Here is an 18858-nt window from a genome sequence, read left to right as displayed (position 1 = left end):
AACATCCCTCATAACTTCATCAATTAAATTAGCTAAAAGCTGCAAGTGTATAGGATAGGTTGAGTACAAGGGAGTGGAACTCCAATCATACTTCGTTTAGTAAATGGTAGACTAAACGTCTTCAAGAACATAAATTTTCATTTGTGACGTGTTATAACCTTGTAACATCTTACATCCGATGTTAAAATGATGTTAAAGAGGGGAGATACTTGTGAGATGTCACAGGTTACTTTTCGTTACAAACAGGAATAACTGTTTCAAGAAAACCATACGTAAGAGATAAGATCCCGCATTGGAGAGGAAAAAATTATCTCGTAGAGGGCGAGTCCACAGTAACCAGGGTTTCAGCTCCCAATCGCTATTTATTGGATAAACCTGAAACAATGGGTATAGAACTATAGAATGATAAAATTATACAATGATTGACATTTCTACCTCAAATCTTCTATGCGTATCGGTATGAACAATTGAAGCTTGTAAGCAAAATAAATAATTCCACATAATTGTTATGGATTGTTAGTAATGTACATGCTCTTGTACAAATTCGTGGTTTCGAGATCTGATTGAGGAGGGAGCCATCTCCGGATCCCACTCGAACTTTACTTCAATGGTTGTATGTTCCACAAAAACTTCTAACCTGAGACAGAGGTACGCAAACGTAATTGTAAAAAATGGAGGAACATTTACATCATCAGCAAGAAGAATAAGCAAGGTTTTGTTGGTAAAGTTATAGAATATTGGCACTCATAAACGTCACGTAGAAGAACGAAGTTTCAGCAAGAATGGTACATGTAGAACACCAAACACATTAACATCAGCAGAAAATATAAGCTAGCTTCATAGGTAACGTCATCGAGTAGTGATAACCATGACCTGAGTTTGAAAACCTGTCGGTATTAAAATTGTCTTTGTGCTTCCTTGATATTAGTGTTTAAAAAGTTGAGGTCAAGCCCATGAGTTAAAAAAAATGGAGACTTAATAAGAACGGAAATGTATAAAAAGTGAAAAGCATGTTGTTGAGTAATCTCGTAATGGTACTGACGACATGACTCGAGATGTGTCATCATCAAAAATGTCATTGTTGCTTCCTTCGTCAGTCATGGTCACAGCAGAAAAATCGAATAGGAAAGTGTCCTTGACTTCAAAATAGCATGGTGTCAAGAAAAATAAAAAAAATAAATAGGGAAGTGTCCATTAATTTTAATTTTGATCACACATCTCTATGTTCTACTGAGAAATACACGGAAAATCGGCACCAAGCAGAACCTATTAGATGTCTCAGATATTTTGAGCCAGACTCATGTAACAAAGGTTCTAATCTAATGGGGTATATCCATGCTCAACATTGTTCTAAGGCTCACGGTGTTCTTCAAGGCCCCCATTCAATTGCCTTGTGTCACTCTTCAAGCTAGGTTCATATCAAATAAAGATTTCAGCTTATTAAGGCAGGGGGTAACGAGTCTCGTATAAGACGGTTTCACATTTGAATTAGGTATCGTGCAAAGACAAATTGATACACCAAATACGCATCAAGTAATTAAATTCTACAAGTATTGACAATGCATGAGAGCAATTCATCATCTTTGAAAAAAGAAAAACATACCAGAGACGAGGGTACTATTTATTTAGTCTTTGACAGATGTTCTCTGATCGGAGTATTGCCATTGGATTGTAGACCTAATGATTTTGCACCTTCTGTCTCTTTGTCTTTGTCTAATGCGAACTCTAGTTGTTTCTCGAGAGATTTAAGCAAAGCCGTGCGCTTTGTTCTTAACCGATATGGAGGAGATGCATTAAAAGACTTGCCATTAAAAAACTCATCCACCACAGACGAAGGAATTGGACTTGGACTCATTCCTCCATTCTGACATTCAGATTGATCGAATGCTATTTGTTGCTCAACTGAGCATGAGTGCTGACTATTACAGGAAGCTACATCAGATTTTCCCGCCTTCTGGGTTTGAGGGGTTTGGAATTGTGCCCTTCTCTTTCTAATTATGGAAGGAGTATTTGGAAAAGTCTTGGCTGCCATTTTAAGTATAGATTCAGGGCTGTGCTCTGAAAGACTGTTGCTCTTCACACAAGGTGGAGTGAAGAACCCTACTTGTGATGTTCCTCGAGCTGGAGTGCAATCCGCTAAGTTCGATCCTGAGAGGCTACAACTTTCAAATTGAGGAGGTTTATAAAACAATGAACCAAAGGATCGATTTTTCTGCCGAACAGGTGTCCCAGGAGCATCATTTCCATAGAGCACATCCGGCAGTGGCACAGAATTTGATTTTCTACAGATGGAATCAATATTCGGCGATCGTTCTACAACTTCCGAATTGGAAGATTCGTCAGCATTACTACTGCATGGACCCACGTACTGGAGTTTACCGGACAAATCCACTTTGATTTTATCATCTTCTGTTCCATAAAAATTTGCAGCACCGGAGGTAGTCTGAGCAGATGAATCGGAATCTTTTTTTAAAATGCCACCCGATCTCCCATTGCAAGTGGACCTTTCTATATCTCGTGGATTCATTTGAAGATTATTCTTTGACGCAGGTGGGAGTTTACCATTAGCCAAGTAAAAATCTTGCTTCTTCTTGAGGGAACTATTCCAGTGATTCTTTATTGCATTATCAGTCCTATAGGACCATATTTGAGGAAAATATAAATTAGTTATCGAAGGATATAGTAGAGAACCTTCAGAAGTAAGAGAGGATTGGGATACGTATAGCTAGAACCGTACTGAAATTCAGATATATTGGAGTAAAGGCATACCGCATACTGGTAGCATATAAGAATAATCACGGGAAAATCACCATCAAACAGAGAAGATTTAAAAAAACGGGGTAGTCAGCTACCACAAGATTATAGTGTTATGTATAAGCACTTTTTCAGTGAAAATACCTTTTTAGTGAAAATAAGCACTTTTTCAGTGAAATCCTTGGGGCACACATGAATGCAAGAGACTTCCATTTCTATATGGCTTAAACCCAATATTCTCAGAGAACATTAACAGTGCTTATTTCATAGTCATCTAAAGTTTGATTTTATGTTCTCTTAAATTAATATTGTCAGTATTCACTACTTAGTCATCTAGATTGGAAGAGCCTACAATGCAATCCCTTATATCAAGCTTACCTTAACAACTGTCTTCTCTCATGGTAAAATAAAGTATTCCGTAAAAAGATAACTGCCAAGGAAATTTTGATGTCTTGTGTAAAACTGTACCTTGATTAAAACATTTCTTTCTAATAAATTTGTTGTACATGTCGAGCTAACGCAAATTCTACATAAGAAACACATAAAACTTGGGAGAGGCCAGCGGGAGAGAAAAACGTAAACTAGCAGCATACTAAAGGTTTGGTTACAGAAAAAAGAAGGGGATCAACTGTCTGCCTAATAAATAATGAAAAGTGTCCACCCAAAATTTAATTCCTCGTACTTTAAAGAAATATCAGGTGTCGTCAAGAATTACCTGCCCGGCAGATATTTAGCTAGTTCAGCCCACTTATTGCCATGTGTTCGATGGGCATTCATGAGAGCTAGTTCTTCCTCAGATGTCCAAGCGTCCTTTTTTATATCAGGATTTAAGTGATTGTGCCACCTACAAAAAAATATCAAAATTTAGAAAATTTCTCAAAATATTCAAAGTCACAAATTTGTCAAATTTGATGATTTAATTAATATTCAGAATTAGTTGGAGAGCAAGACCCCCACTACGTGTATAGACATTATCAAGAATATAGAGTCAGAGTGGATTAATTATGCTCATGCATAATAGTTACAGGTATTATAAGACTCTTTTACTTCGATAATTCACTTATATATCATGCCGCACATCGGACACAACTCACGGCGGACAAGACAAAGGACAAATGTCCAACACGTCTACACTGATACTTGACTGAGTTCGTAAGATTGAATTCATCAATGAAATGAGAGCAAGAAGAGAAAGAAAATAGCAAAAGGGCATAATAATAAAAACACTTGGAAGAAGGGAATTAGAGGATGAAGAGAATTCTTATATTAGGTGCATGGACCTTTGTTGGTTGTTTTCCTCTAGATAACTAGTTTACACTATTTAATTATATATCGTAAATGTTATATAAAATATTTATAAACAGAAGATAGGGGGGTTATTTACAAAAAGAAGTCACGTCCGTGTCTGCATAGTTGGTCTAAACACTTGTTTGGCTTTATCCATGCGTCGCTTAATTTTAAAGCAGAAACAAACACTCGAAAGCTTGTTGCATGCATCCAAGTCTTGGTGAGTCTCAGCAATATAGACATAAATATCTAACTTACATAGGCATAAATGGTATTGCAGTAACAAAGTTGATTGTTAACCATGATTCATGCTATTGTGTTTGTCAGTTTACCTTTCTCGGCATTGTTTTCCTATACGTCCTGGTAAAGACTTTGCAATGATGGACCACTTTGAAGGGCCATATCTTGCCACAAGTTCAATAATCATTTCATCTTCCTGCAATAAACGATATTTCAAATTTTATACAACAACTATATGTTGCTTCTTTAAGAATTGCCTTAGCAATAAAAGGTAGTTCTGACCTCTGGGGTCCATGGTCCCTTGACAAGCTCAGGATTAAGAACCTTCTGCCATCTATGTAGGCACTGCACTTCAGATCTATCAGGGAAGAACTCAGCTGCAACAAAAATAGCACAGCCAAGCTACTTTATATTCATATAAAACTAAGGTTGACTTACAACCTATGAAAAAACAGGATTTGACATAAAACAAAAACATAAGGCCATTTCAGTGCATAGCTAATAGCTTTACATACGGCGGGATGAAACATCCTTGGAGATTTGTAGTTTCTTCAAGTAAGACTACAAACTGAAAATTAGATAATTTACGGCATAAAGCATTTATGAATTACAGTGCTTTCAGACACATTTGCCAAACTATCTCATGTTTAGCTAGACTTGACAATTTGAAAACACGGTACAACCATACAGCCATGGACAGAAAAAATCGACATACTCCAAGAACTAGTATTCAGCAAGTAATACACATATGAAGCACATCATATGCTGCTATAGAAAAATTATAATTCATTAATCATAGAATATACCCTTCAAAGCTATACACGTTCACTAACCAGTAATCCAGCATACAAATTATTTCTAAAAGGCAACTGATAGTCCAATATCAGTGATTTTACATCATATCATAGTTTCATCTCCCTTTCCAGTGACGCTAAAGGCCCAGAAACTCATAAACCTTTGGTTCCAGATGTGACAAAGTCAAGCAAAATGGCTTACTAAATTGGTTGCACTTTTATTTAAAGAGAGGTAGCAGTCATTACCCTTTTTGAGTAAACCGGAAACAACCTCTCTGTGTTGCTAACACACGGATAAGGATGTGTATATCCAATCCCCCTTACCCCTCTTTATCTGCACTCCTATTAGAGAATGTAAGCTGCTCATCCAAAGGGTACTTATCCAATATAAGGGAACAGGGCAATTGAATACATTGACTGTCTCAAATTCACCTTCCATAATTAAAAAAAATTCGAGGCAAGATTTGGACTCACATAAAAGGACTATAAGAAACTAAGTTAATCAGAATATATAATTTATAGCTGGATACCAAGTATTTACTGATGAGATAAATTTACCGGTCATGTTATTCTAAGCAGCAACTGGATGAAAATACTTAGTCAAAAGAATACTCATGTTCTAAAAAAGAATTCTACAAACTAATTGATCATCCAAAGCAGTATATGCCACTACAAGTTTACGTCACATTCCCCTTTTTACTCAAACTAAAGGTAAAATTTGGATCATATAAATTAAAGTTAAGCACACTAGTTAGAATTTATCAGTCACCACCGTGTATTATTGAACAAACTTCCTAAGGTAGAGTTACATACTGCGCTTTACACTAAGCAGCTACAAGGGTACAGTACAGTTGAAAATATTTGCTGTCTCAAACTACCCTCCCATGATAAATATTCCTCTTTTCACTCCAATTTCAGGCAAGATTTCGACTCACATAAACTAAGAAGCACGCGAATTAGAATTTCACACACACACACACACACAGATTGTCTATCCGTTCATTGAGAAGAAGACATTATTCCTATTTTGCCGCGTTAATTTCTGCAGAAAGTAATTCGACCGGATGCATGGAGATATTTCTACTTTGTTTTACACACAAAACCAACCCCTTAAAATGATTTGGCAAATAATACTATAGAGGCGCAAAAATCATACATTTTCTGCACTAAGCTAAAGACAAGAGGTTACTAAACTTTATTACAGGGCATATTCAGACTCAATATCGCTGGGTTAAATTACAAGTCATAATAATAGATAAGCAATCAAGTTTAAACAATAAACTATGTTTAAAAATGAAGCAAACCTATTTTCTTCCAGCTCTTTCCCTTGAAAGCATTGACAGCATTTTTCAAAGTTTCGTCCTGCCAATAAACAAACTCTCTTAGAAAACAAAGAACTACAGTCACATAAAAGAACTAAACGAAGAAATTAGTAGAACATGTGCAAATAAGTTGCAAAAAGACAATTTCTGCAAAAGTATAGAACTACATATTGTTTTCAGCCAAGATGTAGAAATCGGTCTGGTCGCGCAAATGCGACCAATACCTTCAAACTATGTTCGTGGACTCGTGGTGACCCTCAATCTTTAGAAAGCGGTGCTAAGTCTCAATGTGAGACTTGATCTCAAAATTAGTTGTCCTGGCCTAATTGCTGCACCATAAACACAGCCTATACCACCTTACAATACAGCTATGGGAGCCTTTAACACCTTCCTAACACAGTTGAGAAGGTGCCATGTAACAGATCTAATATCATGGCCCCAACTTATATTACCCAAGAAAAAGTTGTCTATTTTCATAAAGCTACATTTGTCTATTAATGGAGAACAAAATTTCGAATAGACAACAAGAAAAGCCTGATAATATAACTTAACACCAAAGGCTTAAAAATAAAATAAAAGGTTTCAAGTTTAAAGTAACGAGAAAAATAAATTTAGTACTAACCTCTTCTGGTGTCCATCCCCCTTTGGCTCGCCTAATTGGTCCTGTGATCCTCCTACAAAGAGACAGTTCTTTGAGATTAAGCCAAAAGACATATATGCTCAGTATACATCTGTTATGAAGTGAGAAACTACGTAAAAAGCTAAAAAAAAAACTAAATATTTGATTTCAAGGACTATAGAATATCTGCAGTACAGTCACCTACAAATGGGATTCAGTGACAACTTTTTTTTTCCAATAAGGATTCAATGACTATTACAATGATAAAACTTAATCTCTGGCCTCATATAGATTAGAACAAGAAATTCACTTATTCAACAAGTATTTTATTAATCAACAGAGTAATTGCTTGAAAAGAGAAGGCGGAAATCATATTTAACAAAATAGATCACATTAACTTTTATAAGTACTATAATTAGTAGTTACACATCAAGGATGTCAAATTAGCCAGTTTTATATGATCGCCACGTAGAATATCTACAAAAAGATCTCATAAGAAACTTTATAGTGTAACTCGATTCAACCAAAATAATAAACATATCGAGAATTTTTATCTTACTAGGTCATTCTCAGCTTCACTTGTTATCTCATAGTAGGAACTGCTTAAAAGGCACAAAATATCTTAAGAAACTAATTTCTAATGATAGAGCATAGCATTGTTCTCCAACTAATACATATCTTCAAGAGTATAGCATTGACCAGCTATAGTAACCGAAAATTTCTACTGAAATAACATTGCCTCCACAATGTTCAAAAGTGATAACTTCTTAGCGTCAACAGCTCAAAAATTTATAAAATTAGAAGATCAGCTATCCTAAAAACTAAAAAGTGTCTCATTTCCCTTCTTCAAATTCCGCTAAAGTTAAAATCTTTACCCTAAAAAGTATCACAAGTGACTGCCTTTAGATTGCCACAAGTTCTATGTTATCATCAGTTGTTAAAAACCTTCTTTGTAAGATCTATGTCAACTTTGAACCACTAAAAGCACAACTATTACTATAAAAGAGAAGGATCACAAGCCATAATTAGATAAACTTTTTCAGATTCTAAAAACTGCCCGTGCCTGCCACCAACTCTCTTAACTAGAGAACAGCCACCTGCCCACAGATTGCACCAAAACTGGAACTGGATCCATCCCATAAGAACAATTGCAATTCCTTTTTGGATCGTGCCAAAAGAATCAGCCATCTTAAATCCAAAAGACCAAACTAGAAAGAAAGATTTGAGGTATCTAACATCATCTGAACAATTAGAGTAATAATTCAAATTATATTATATCGAAAGGACCAAACTAGAAAGAAACGTCTGAAGTATCTAGCATTATCTAGGGTTCTAGACAACTAGAGTAGCTATTCAAATTATCCTAAATCAAAAGTAACATACTAGGAAAAAATGTTTGATACTTTAAGGTATTGAGCATAATCTTCCTTATATAAAAACCATCTGACGAATCTTTCCTCATTCTCCTAAAATTATCTCCTAACTGAAAGTATCAATCTAGGGAGTCAATGAATGAATACAACCAAGGATTTATCCAGTAAGCGTGGGGGTTTCAATCGCGCACAAAGAGGGTGATTGATCTAGCTCAAGGAAGTTTACTACGGCGACTGCCAAGAAAGATGCCTGCTTTGGCACAGGGATCCTCCCCCATAACTCCTAGTTATTAGTAAAGAATTGAACTAAGAAAGAAGGATCTGTTCTCATGTAATTGGGATCCACTTAACAAGGGTAACCTCGCTCGACTAAAGCAAACTTGTAAACATAATTTATTTGCAATCTCATACACACACATCAATTCACACGAAAACTGCCAAGCTATAAACTTTAGACAAAATTACATCAATTCATTAATCCGCTTAACAAGGGTAATCCTGCAGTACATCAATCACCTAAACATACTTTATTCGCAATCTCGTTATCAATTCACAATTCAAATTGCTCAAACAACACACATAAAATAATCAAGCTATAAACTTTACAATTGAAATAATACATGAGTGGATGAGTAATATACCTATGAGAAGACGAAGAGGCGACAGGGCTACTAACACCAGAAGACTTGATACTAGGACTAGCACTACCAGTAGCACTTCCTTCAGAATTCGAACTCGAACCCGTCGTCGTCGTCGCTTGTTTATTCTCCAAACAATAATCTTCACCTTCCGCCATTTCCTTTCACCACATCCTAATTCCACACAAACTCACTTATAAACCCTAACAATTCACAATACATCAATTCAATTCAATTCAACTAAATCAAAATCAAAATCAAAACATCAATCAAATTAAAACCACAGATCTTGCAATCATACATCACATCAAATTCAATTAATCCAATACTTCAAAAAAAAAAAAAAAAAAAACTAAAATATTACCGTTGAAGATTGAGGAGAGAGGAATTGAGGAGTGAAGGTGGGGATTGCGATGGCGCGACGAAGAAGGAGAGAGAAATAATTAAAAAAATAAAGGAAAAGGGGAAAGGGAAAAAGAGGGGAAAATTGAAAATCAAACGGCTATGTTTATGTTTGTTTGTTGTTGTTATGGAAGCTACGACTAGTAGTCGTTAGTTGTTGGGGGAAATAAGAGAGAGATATGAAGGGATGAAGATTGAAGATCTTTGGTTTGCTGTTATTTAGCCGTTAGATTTAAAACCCCAATTACGGCAACTACCACTATGTATATGTAGATTGTAGATTAGATTGGATTTGGGCTTTCATTAATTTTTTGAGATAAGTTTTTTATTTTAATTTGGAAAAAATAGTCGGTAAGTAGGTTTAGATTTGGCTCTTTCTAAATTTGTAGAAGAGTTTAATTAATTTTGAACTCGTATCAGTTAGAGATGGTAGTGGGCACGTGAGTCATTGGGCAGACACATGGCAACCCATGACCAAGTTTAGCACGACAAGTGATCGGCACAACCCTGCATGGCACGGCAGGGCTGAAGTTTGAGAAAGAAAATCGTGCTAGCCCAAGCACGGAACGACACGTTCAAAATACAAATAAATAAGGTTGGAGTGAAGGAATTGTTTAAGCACGACACGAGTACATGACCCATTTCCATCCCAAACACCAGCTATTGGCAGGTAGGCGATCGGCAGGCCGCCGTGCACTTTCAATTGTGGTTATGTTGACTTGGGGATATTAAAGATCTAAAGGTTTTAAGAATTTTTGTCTCGACCTAGGTATTAGACCAACAACCAGTTGACCGGTCGATATTAAAAGATTGGTCGAGTCGAGCTGGACAGGTTCTCAGAACACCCCGACCCAAACCAGCCGGAGCGGTTACTTATGATAGCTCACCAGCCGTGTACATGGCCCACGATCAACACGGGTTCTTTATAGCGCATTTTGTCCTCACTCATGCGCATCCCGGAACCTTTTCAGAGGTCACCCATCCTAAGACTACTCCGCCCAAGCACGCTTAACTTTGGAGTTCTTTCGCATGGATGACCATAAAAGAAAGTGCACTTTGTTGATATGAGTAGTACTTCCAATCCCTTTAAGCACTAGTCATTTAAGCCTATCACTTGACCTCTTCAATTACCGTGGGGTGTTACAGTCACCCCCACTTCAAGAACGCAACGTCCTCGTTGCGCCTCGGGAGCATAACCGCTAACCGTAATCCTCCCCGCTAGGTGTGTGATCACAATGGAGCGTATAACCACCGCCTCCAGGAGCGTATAACAACTGCCTCCGATCACCACACGGTCGCAGGTTGCTCGATACCACTTGTAACACCCCGACCCAAACCAGGCCGGGAGCGGTTACTTATGATAGCTCACCAGGCTGTGTACATGGCCCACAGATCAACACGGGTCCTTTATAGCGCATTTTGTCCTCACTCATGCGCATCCCGGGAATCTTCCCAGAAGGTCACCCATCCTAAGACTACTCCCAGCCAAGCACGCTTAACTTTGGAGTTCTTTCGCATGCATGACCATAAAAGAAAGTGCACTTTGTTGATATGAGTAGTACTTCCAATCCCTTTAAGCACTAGTCATTTAAGCCTATCACTGGACCTCTTCAATTACCGTGAGGTGTTACAGGTTCACCAGCTGACAGGACATTGGTTGAGCCAAGCCGACGGCCGGTCAACCAATGTGCCATGGCCTATCAATAGATTTTGTCGAGTTTCATCTTTTGTTATTGATGGGGCATATTCTGCACCCGCTGACCGAGTCAACACATTGAGCAAGGTCAAAGCCAAAAGACAGCAAGTCAACGTATTAGACAGCCTAACCGACGCAACCGACTTTGTCGGCTGTCACTGGTCTCGGCTAGGCAACCACCAGCCGGGAGACATATCCGCGTACTCATATCCAAGACCCCTCGGCATGGAGTCAACAAGGCCAGCCGGCCTGCCATGGGTCCCTCGGCCGAGGGTAGAACAGTCTTTCCACCTGCTCTACCACTTGGCCACTTGGCCACTACGTGACAAAAGGTGAAAGTCTATAAATACTCCTCAATCCTCATTGAGAAAACGATCCAATAATCCGAAATATAACCTAAACATCTCATAATCTGGTATAAACTCTCTTATCTCTCTACAATATACTTTGCCAAGTAACACACAACTTAATCTCTTTAAGTTTACTGACTTGAGCGTCGGAGTGAGTACGCTCGGTACCAAGCCGAGCCCTCAATTTGTTCATCTTAAACAGGAAAGAGCGAAAGGAAGAGACAAGCAACGACATCATTCCACAAGCTTACGTGGTCACAAAACACTGCTCCGAAATTACACTCGGAACAATTGGGCCCGTCTGTGGGGAAAAAGATACTAAAAGCTAGTCACCTCCCTTTAAAAAAAAAACCACTCAAAAAGCTATGAGGATGTCAAAACAACAAGAAGTAATTGTGAGTGACGAAACCGCATTCTACCAGGATGAGACGTTCCCTAATTCTGAGATCGGGCAGTCCCCCACCGGCCGAGTGATTGAGCCGGTGAAGTACGGGATGCCAAGAGAGCCAGAAACACCGCTGCCCGACGGCCAGGTCACTGTCATGGGACATGTGGTCGATGCAGCCAAACTGAAGCTATTCCTGAACCTGATGGGTGGTACGCCGGTCACCCCTGTCACGACGACGGTGACGGCAGTGCCTCCACTGGCAACCAGGGCCCACAAAGTGACTCCGAACAACTTGACCGGAGCAATACAAGGAGCTGGGAATGCAAGGACGCCGGCGGTGCCCGTGGTGCTAGTGGCAGACCAAAGTCCTTCCCCCACTCGCGGGAGGACAGCGTCGCCGCGGCACCAACGAGGCCACCGCCAAAGAAATGAAGAAAGAAGTCCGACTCTCCAAAGTCGGACAACAAGAAGCCCTTCCCGCCACGGGGAGAGAAGCCGGACTAGGAATGCGAGGAGCCAATCGCCACGTGTCATTCGGCACGTGGTCAGACAGCCCATCAATGCCTATGTCCTCGAAGTCCCGGTGCCAACCAAGCTGAAGCTGCCGCCCATATCATACAAAGGGGATAGCGACCCGACCGACCATGCCGAGGCTTTCGAGTCGTACATGTCGGTGTGGGAGCAACCCGATGAGGTGTGGTGCCGAGTCTTCCCAACGACCCTACATGGGATGGCTCAGAGTTGGTACAAGGGGCTACCCAATGGTTCGGTATACTGTTATGCCGAACTAAGGGACAATTTCCTAGCCCAGTACGCTTGCAACAAGCGAAGGGCCGTGGAGACCTCGGATATCCTGACTATCCGACAGGGGGAGGACGAGTCCCTCCGGAGCTACGTCAAGAGATTCGACGCTAAGGTTCAGCAGATCCGAGAGTCGAACACCGAATCGGCGGCCTTCGATGCGATGAAAGGCTCCGCCGAAAGGCGAGTTCAAAAATGAGCTCATCAAGTGCGAGGACCTCAACCTAGACTCCGCCAGAAAGATGGCCGACCGAGCCATAAAGGTGGAGGACTATCACAAGACCTGGGTAGGCCACAACGAAGCTGGGCACCCAGAAAGGAGGAGCCGCCGGGACAACGTAGATGAAGGACGCCGTGACATGAATAGGTCACGGCCTGAAAGATTCAACAGGAAACGGAACTCGACGGGCGCCGGGGGGGAGTTCGGGACCATACACCCCGAAGCGGTACAGCGGTCTCACCCCCCTGGTCAAATCACCGGCCGAGGTCTTCGCCCTAAGCAGGAACGAAGGGCAAAAATGGGCAAGGCCCCCCAAGGCGAGGGGAGACGGTGACCTTAGCTAGTTCTGCGACTACCACGGCCAACCCGGCCATAAGACCGACAACTGTCGGCATCTGAAGAACGCCATCGAGGAGCTGATCCGAAAGGGGGCCCTCAGTATGTATGTGGCTAGAGCCCCGGAAACAAGCTCCGACGGGGCGATAGAAAATCAGTATTCCAGAGGATGGGAGTGATCCAGGTTGTCATCGGAGGAAACGAGAACGGCAGGTCGGCTAATGGGCATAAACGGCACCTGAATGAGCTTTATCAAGCCATCAACTTTGTGCCCACCACAGCGATCCCCGCTTCCACCGTCCCCGATATAACCATCGGAAGGAAGGACTACGAAGGAGTCGTTGCCCCGCACAGCGACCCACTGGTAGTCCACTTGGACATAGCCAACCACTTGGTCAAGAGGTGCCTAATTGATACGGGCGCCTACACGAACTTCATGTTCAGGGAATGCTTTCTCAATCTCGGTCTGAAGATTGAAGACCTGAGCCCCTGCACTAACCCACTGTAAAGCTTCTCTGGGGCCGGCCTGGTACCCCAGGGTCAATCGGGATCGCCGGTGATGTTCGCCAAGCCGATGCGGCTAAAAATGTTCTATCTGAGTTCGTGGTGATTGACGGTTCATCCGCCTACAACGTCCTTATAGGCCGTGTCACTTTGAGCGAGGCCGATGCTGTGATGTCCATCCGGGCCCTGACATTGATGTACGTCTCGGACCGGGGGGAGGCACACAAGCTCGTCTCAAAGGACGAAAGGGATGAAATCGTCAACATCCAGGTATCTGCCAGAGGGTGCAACATGCAATCCCTCAAAGTGGCAAAGAATTCAGAGAAGGGGAAGAGCCCATCCTTACAACAGGGGGGTGATCCGATGCACACCAACGTCGGCATGGTCGAAGGAGCCGAGACCGAAGAAGTGGAAATTGACCCAGGGCGCACCGTGACTGTCGGTGTCGGTCTGGAGCCAAAATTCAGAGCCGACCTCCTAAACCTGCTGAGAAAGAACAAAGATGTCTTCGCATACTCAGCAGCCGAGATGCCAGGCGTGAGCCGGGAGATGATCGTTCACAAGCTGAATGTACTCTCCACCGCTCGCCCTGTCAAGCAGAAGATGAGGAACTCCTCAGCCGAGAAAGACGAGGCCATCAAGGCTGAGGTAGATAAACTATTAGAGGCGGGCTTTATCATGCCTTGTACTTACCCTGAATGGCTAGCAAATGTTGTAATGGTAAAGAAGTCATCATGGGCGTGGAGGATGTGTGTTAATTTTACAAATCTTAATAAAGCATGCCCTAAAGATTGCTATCCCTTGCCTCGAATAGATAGTTTAATTGACGCAACGGCAGGCTACACTATGTTGAGCCTGCTAGACGCCTTTTCAGGATACCATCGGGTATTCATGGCCGAGGAAGACATGCCTAAGTGCGCATTCATCACCATACACGGCACATACATGTATAAAATGATGCCGTTCAGTTTGAAAAACGCTGGCGCAACTTACACTAGGCTGGTGGACAAAGTGTTTCAAGATCAAAAAGGGCGAAATATCGAGGCTTACGTCGACGATGCTATTGTAAAAAGCAAGTCTGACAGCGAGCACTTGGCCGACTTGAGCGAAACATTTTGTTTACTAAGGAAATATAGAATGAAGCTCAACCCAAAGAAGTGCAACCGTGTCCGGGCAAGTTCTCGGCGTACTTGTCGGTGCGGGGAATTGATGCCAATCCGGAGAAAGTCCAAGCAAATCTTTGGACCTACCAGAGCCGAGGAACCGAAAAGAGGTTATGACGCTGACCGGGAGAATGGCGGCTCTTGCCCGCTTCATCTCTCGGTCGGCGGACAAGAGCACACCGTTCTTTCAAGTGCTGAAAGGGAATAAAAATTTCAGCTTGGGGGAGCAACAGAGCACAAGCTTTCGTGCAATCGAAAGCTCACCTTTCGACACCGCCGACCCGTCCGTGCCGATACCGTTGGACGCCGAAAGGAATTACCCACTGATCGAGAAAGCAGCCCTCGCCGTCGTCGTTGCCGCAAGGAAGTTAAAACCTGATAAGGTTAAAGTCGTATCACCTTAATCAAAGTAAACCTAAACTACTACTAACAAAATAGCTAGCGGTAAGTCAGGGTTGAATCCACAGGGAGGCGGTGATTATCTAGTTTGTTTATATTTAAATCTGTCTTAAAGTAACCAATTGTCACTACAAGGGATTGGCCACGTAGCTACTGAAGTTTCCGTAGCTAAAAACTACTTTTCTGTCGCTAAATGATACTAGCGACTAACTTATCTACAGAACATTTCCTGTCGCTATAACCCTTGTCGCTAATTTTAGCGACCCCAATAGCGACGCTTAGTTGCGACTAAATTAGCGACTAATAATCTGTAGCTAACTTAGCTACTGCATTAGCGACTAAAACTTTCGTCGCTAACTTAGCTACCCTAATTGTTTGGTAGCTAACTTAGAAACTGCAGTAGCGACTAAATTGTTTGTCGTTTGCTTAGATACCAAAATCAAATGGTAGCTAAAAAGGTAGCATTTAGAGACGGTTAGTTTGGTAGCTAAGTTAGCGTCAAAATAGTTTGTAGCCAAAGTAGAGTCGGATCTTGACACTGATATTTTTGTAGCAAAAATTGCGTCAGACGATGGCAGTAGCTCGATAGAGTCACCATTAGAGACAGATGTTTTAGTAGCTAACTTCAGCGTCCAAAACGGCTTGTAGCTAAATACAGTACCACAATAGTATGCTTTCGCACTAGCTACACAAGCACCTAAAACACATCAGCTTAGCTAGTAGCTGACTTCATACTAAATTAAAACAAAAAGTTGGCAGAAACTACAAATAAAATTAATAATGCAATTTCAAAGATTCGATAACAAATATCTTAACAATACTTGAGACGACTATCTCAAATTCAAAAACAATCATCCGATGTAGCTAATACAATATTTAAAACTGTCTCAAATTCAAAAACAATTATTCGATGTAGCTAATACATCCAAAAGTTCAAACTATCAAATACTCAGAATAACAAAATGAAATTATTGCCCTTGAGAATAGAAGTCAGGGGTCTTCATAGAGAATTCACTGCATTCGAGTACCTCGGACATACGAGCCATTTCCTTCTTCATACCTAATAACATCCCCTGAAATTCTCTCTTTTCTTCCTCACTACTTTCTTTGTGCTTTTTAAATTCTTCTTGTGTGAGTTGTAGCTGTTCTTGTGTAGACTTAAGTTCTTGCTTAGTAATCTCCAGTTGCTCTTCTAATTGCACAACAATGCTTGAAGGAGGCAATTCCTTCGCTGTTTTATTCAAGTCGGGAAATGGATAGTAAAATTGAGAAAGGTTACCGACTCCATAAACAGTGCCATCTTTATTTCTACCACCCGCAGCCTCTAAATATGCGTCATTATCTTCTTTGGTCCCCGATTTTGTGGACTTTTTCATATATTCTTTCTGCATAGCCAATCGCAAATTATGAAATTTCAAACAAATGAATTCATGAGAGGTAGACAATTTTCACCAAAAAGAATCAAATTAACACATTTATGAGCTGACATGAGTTTACACAAGAGAAAATTTCACATCTTACAGTTAAAAAGTATTGTAGAAAGTAAGCACGTACCCACACATTTTCTGCTTTCTCATCTACCCAAGCCCCATCTTCTTTCATATGAGTTTTTATGGAACCACGCCGTAAGCATCTTTTTGTGTTTATTGTACTTTGTATAAGATTTCAAAAAGTTTTGTTAGTACAGACAATATACATGCACCTTTGAATACATATAATTACACGATCTAATTAAATTGAATACTTACGTGACGACGTGCCAACTCGCGAGTTGAAACTGATCCTTGAATGTGCGCAATGCCCTTATTAGGTCCCTTTTTATTTTTAGATGCTTGAGCAGATTTCTTTTTAAATTCTTTTGTTTTTCTGATCTTTTTTATACCCTTTCTAACCTCTTTACTCATCCACTTAGGACATGTTTTCCTTTTCATTGCCTTGTATACCATGTCTCTAAGGCGCTTAACAGCAGTTTTCTCAAACTCTTCTTTGACTTCTTCATGGAGAGTTGGGTAAATTATGATTAATACCAACTGAAGATGACTCGCCTACTATATTTTGCGACTCGGGTAAATTTTCACCATGACAAATCCAGTAAGTGTAGTTAGGACAAAATCCATCCTTATATAAATGTAGTTTGACAGTGTCTACATCCAAATAAGGCCTATTGTGACACTTAAGACAAGGACACTTTAATTTCGAGGACTTCTTATAATTTTCTTGTTCACATGCTACTTTGATAAATTCGTCTACTCCTTTAACAAAGTCACTTGAAAGATATTTCTCATCTAATCTTTTATACATCCATGTACGGTCAGACATAACTGCAAGTAAATCCCAATCGAGACTTCAATTTACTAAGATAAAGATAGTTATGACTAATAGCAGTTGATAATAGCGAACCTACACCAAATTGGCAGACGTCACAATAGGCAGGTATACAAGTTATTCATCAAATTGGCAGGCCTAAAACAACATTGGAGTACTTAAACAATAATATATCAACTCAACCAAAATCAAAACTATGTATTCAAGCACAATTTAATCAACAAACTTATAACTAAAATAAAGATTTACAAGTGTTAAGAATATGAAAGAGCAAGGCAATATGACCTGTTTTGAATGATTTGAATATATGCAGCTAGAAAAATGGAGCACTTGATGGGGATTTGCGTACCGAGAATCACAATAAATGGTGATTGATCAATTATCCAAATGAACAACGACTCTACCATATTGAAAGATCCTCTGCCCTATTATTGTCCTTTACTCATTGTATGAGAATAATAAAGGATACAGAAAAGTCGATTTATTTTGGTCGTATTATTGAAAGCTTAGGGAGGAGAAGGGTGAAGATGGGATAAATGGATAATACTTATGGGAATAATGATTAATTAAGGGAGCTTTTGGTGGGTATTAAGGGAGAAAGTAGTGACCTATCTCATAAGTAGTTTTTTTAATTAAAAAGACTATATGCCTAGGGTTTGACGTCATTCATTAGTCATTGTAAGCACTACAACTGTTCACCATTACCAATATGACAATTTATTTGCTTCTTAATTGAATACTACGAGTAATTGATTAGAAATCCTAGGCCATTAGGTGTTACTTCGTCTTTCTCCCTCACAAAAAAATAAGAAAGGCGAACAAATAATTGAGACAAAAAATGTACTTCAAAGAAAATAAAGGAATTTATAAACAATTCTCGGTAAAAAAATTACACTAATTTTTTCTCAAGTATCATGAACAGTAATAAACAATCAAGTTCATATTGTACTAATTATTGTAAACAAGAAAAAAAAAAAGAGGCATACCTCAATACGAATCAAAAGAATAGACTCCAACCTTTGTATGTTATGCTTGAAAGTAGTTGTATATTATGAGAGTAGTGGGATATGAGAGGAGTTAATTTTAGGGTATATATACGCGTGTTAATTAGGTTAACTATAAATAATATAGCGTGGGAGAAAAACCGACTCAAACATAGAGACAGACTGTTTTAAATCGCCTATTTGGAGACTGTGATAGATACAAAATTTATTTGGTAGCGAATTAAACAATTTTGCTACTACAAT

The 18858-nt window shown here is 40.0% G+C and overlaps 1 protein-coding gene across 2 annotated transcripts; it reads right to left on the bottom strand.

Annotated features, from left to right (window-relative positions):
* Positions 1 to 342: 342 nt before the first annotated feature.
* LOC141595180 (transcription factor MYB3R-3-like) lies at positions 343 to 9581 on the bottom strand. 2 transcript variants are annotated; one of them, XM_074415153.1, is made up of 9 exons: positions 9392 to 9581; positions 9031 to 9201; positions 7020 to 7071; positions 6380 to 6437; positions 4564 to 4658; positions 4374 to 4477; positions 3470 to 3598; positions 1604 to 2633; positions 343 to 637 (listed from the first exon to the last, which is right to left on the bottom strand). In XM_074415153.1, exons 2-8 carry the CDS (start codon positions 9183 to 9185, stop codon positions 1622 to 1624), a joined length of 1605 nt encoding a protein of 534 aa, XP_074271254.1. In that variant the 5' UTR covers positions 9186 to 9201; positions 9392 to 9581; the 3' UTR covers positions 343 to 637; positions 1604 to 1621. The 2 variants fall into 2 exon arrangements, with proteins under 2 accessions (XP_074271254.1, XP_074271257.1); XM_074415156.1 differs by having other exon boundaries at positions 9031 to 9230; positions 9392 to 9567.
* Positions 9582 to 18858: the final 9277 nt, after the last annotated feature.

The sequence above is a fragment of the Silene latifolia genome, chromosome 1 (assembly GCF_048544455.1).
Source record: "Silene latifolia isolate original U9 population chromosome 1, ASM4854445v1, whole genome shotgun sequence".
Taxonomy (NCBI): domain Eukaryota; kingdom Viridiplantae; phylum Streptophyta; class Magnoliopsida; order Caryophyllales; family Caryophyllaceae; genus Silene; species Silene latifolia.
The sequence above is the reverse complement of the archived record's forward strand: the minus strand, read 5'-3'. Positions and strand labels throughout refer to the sequence as shown.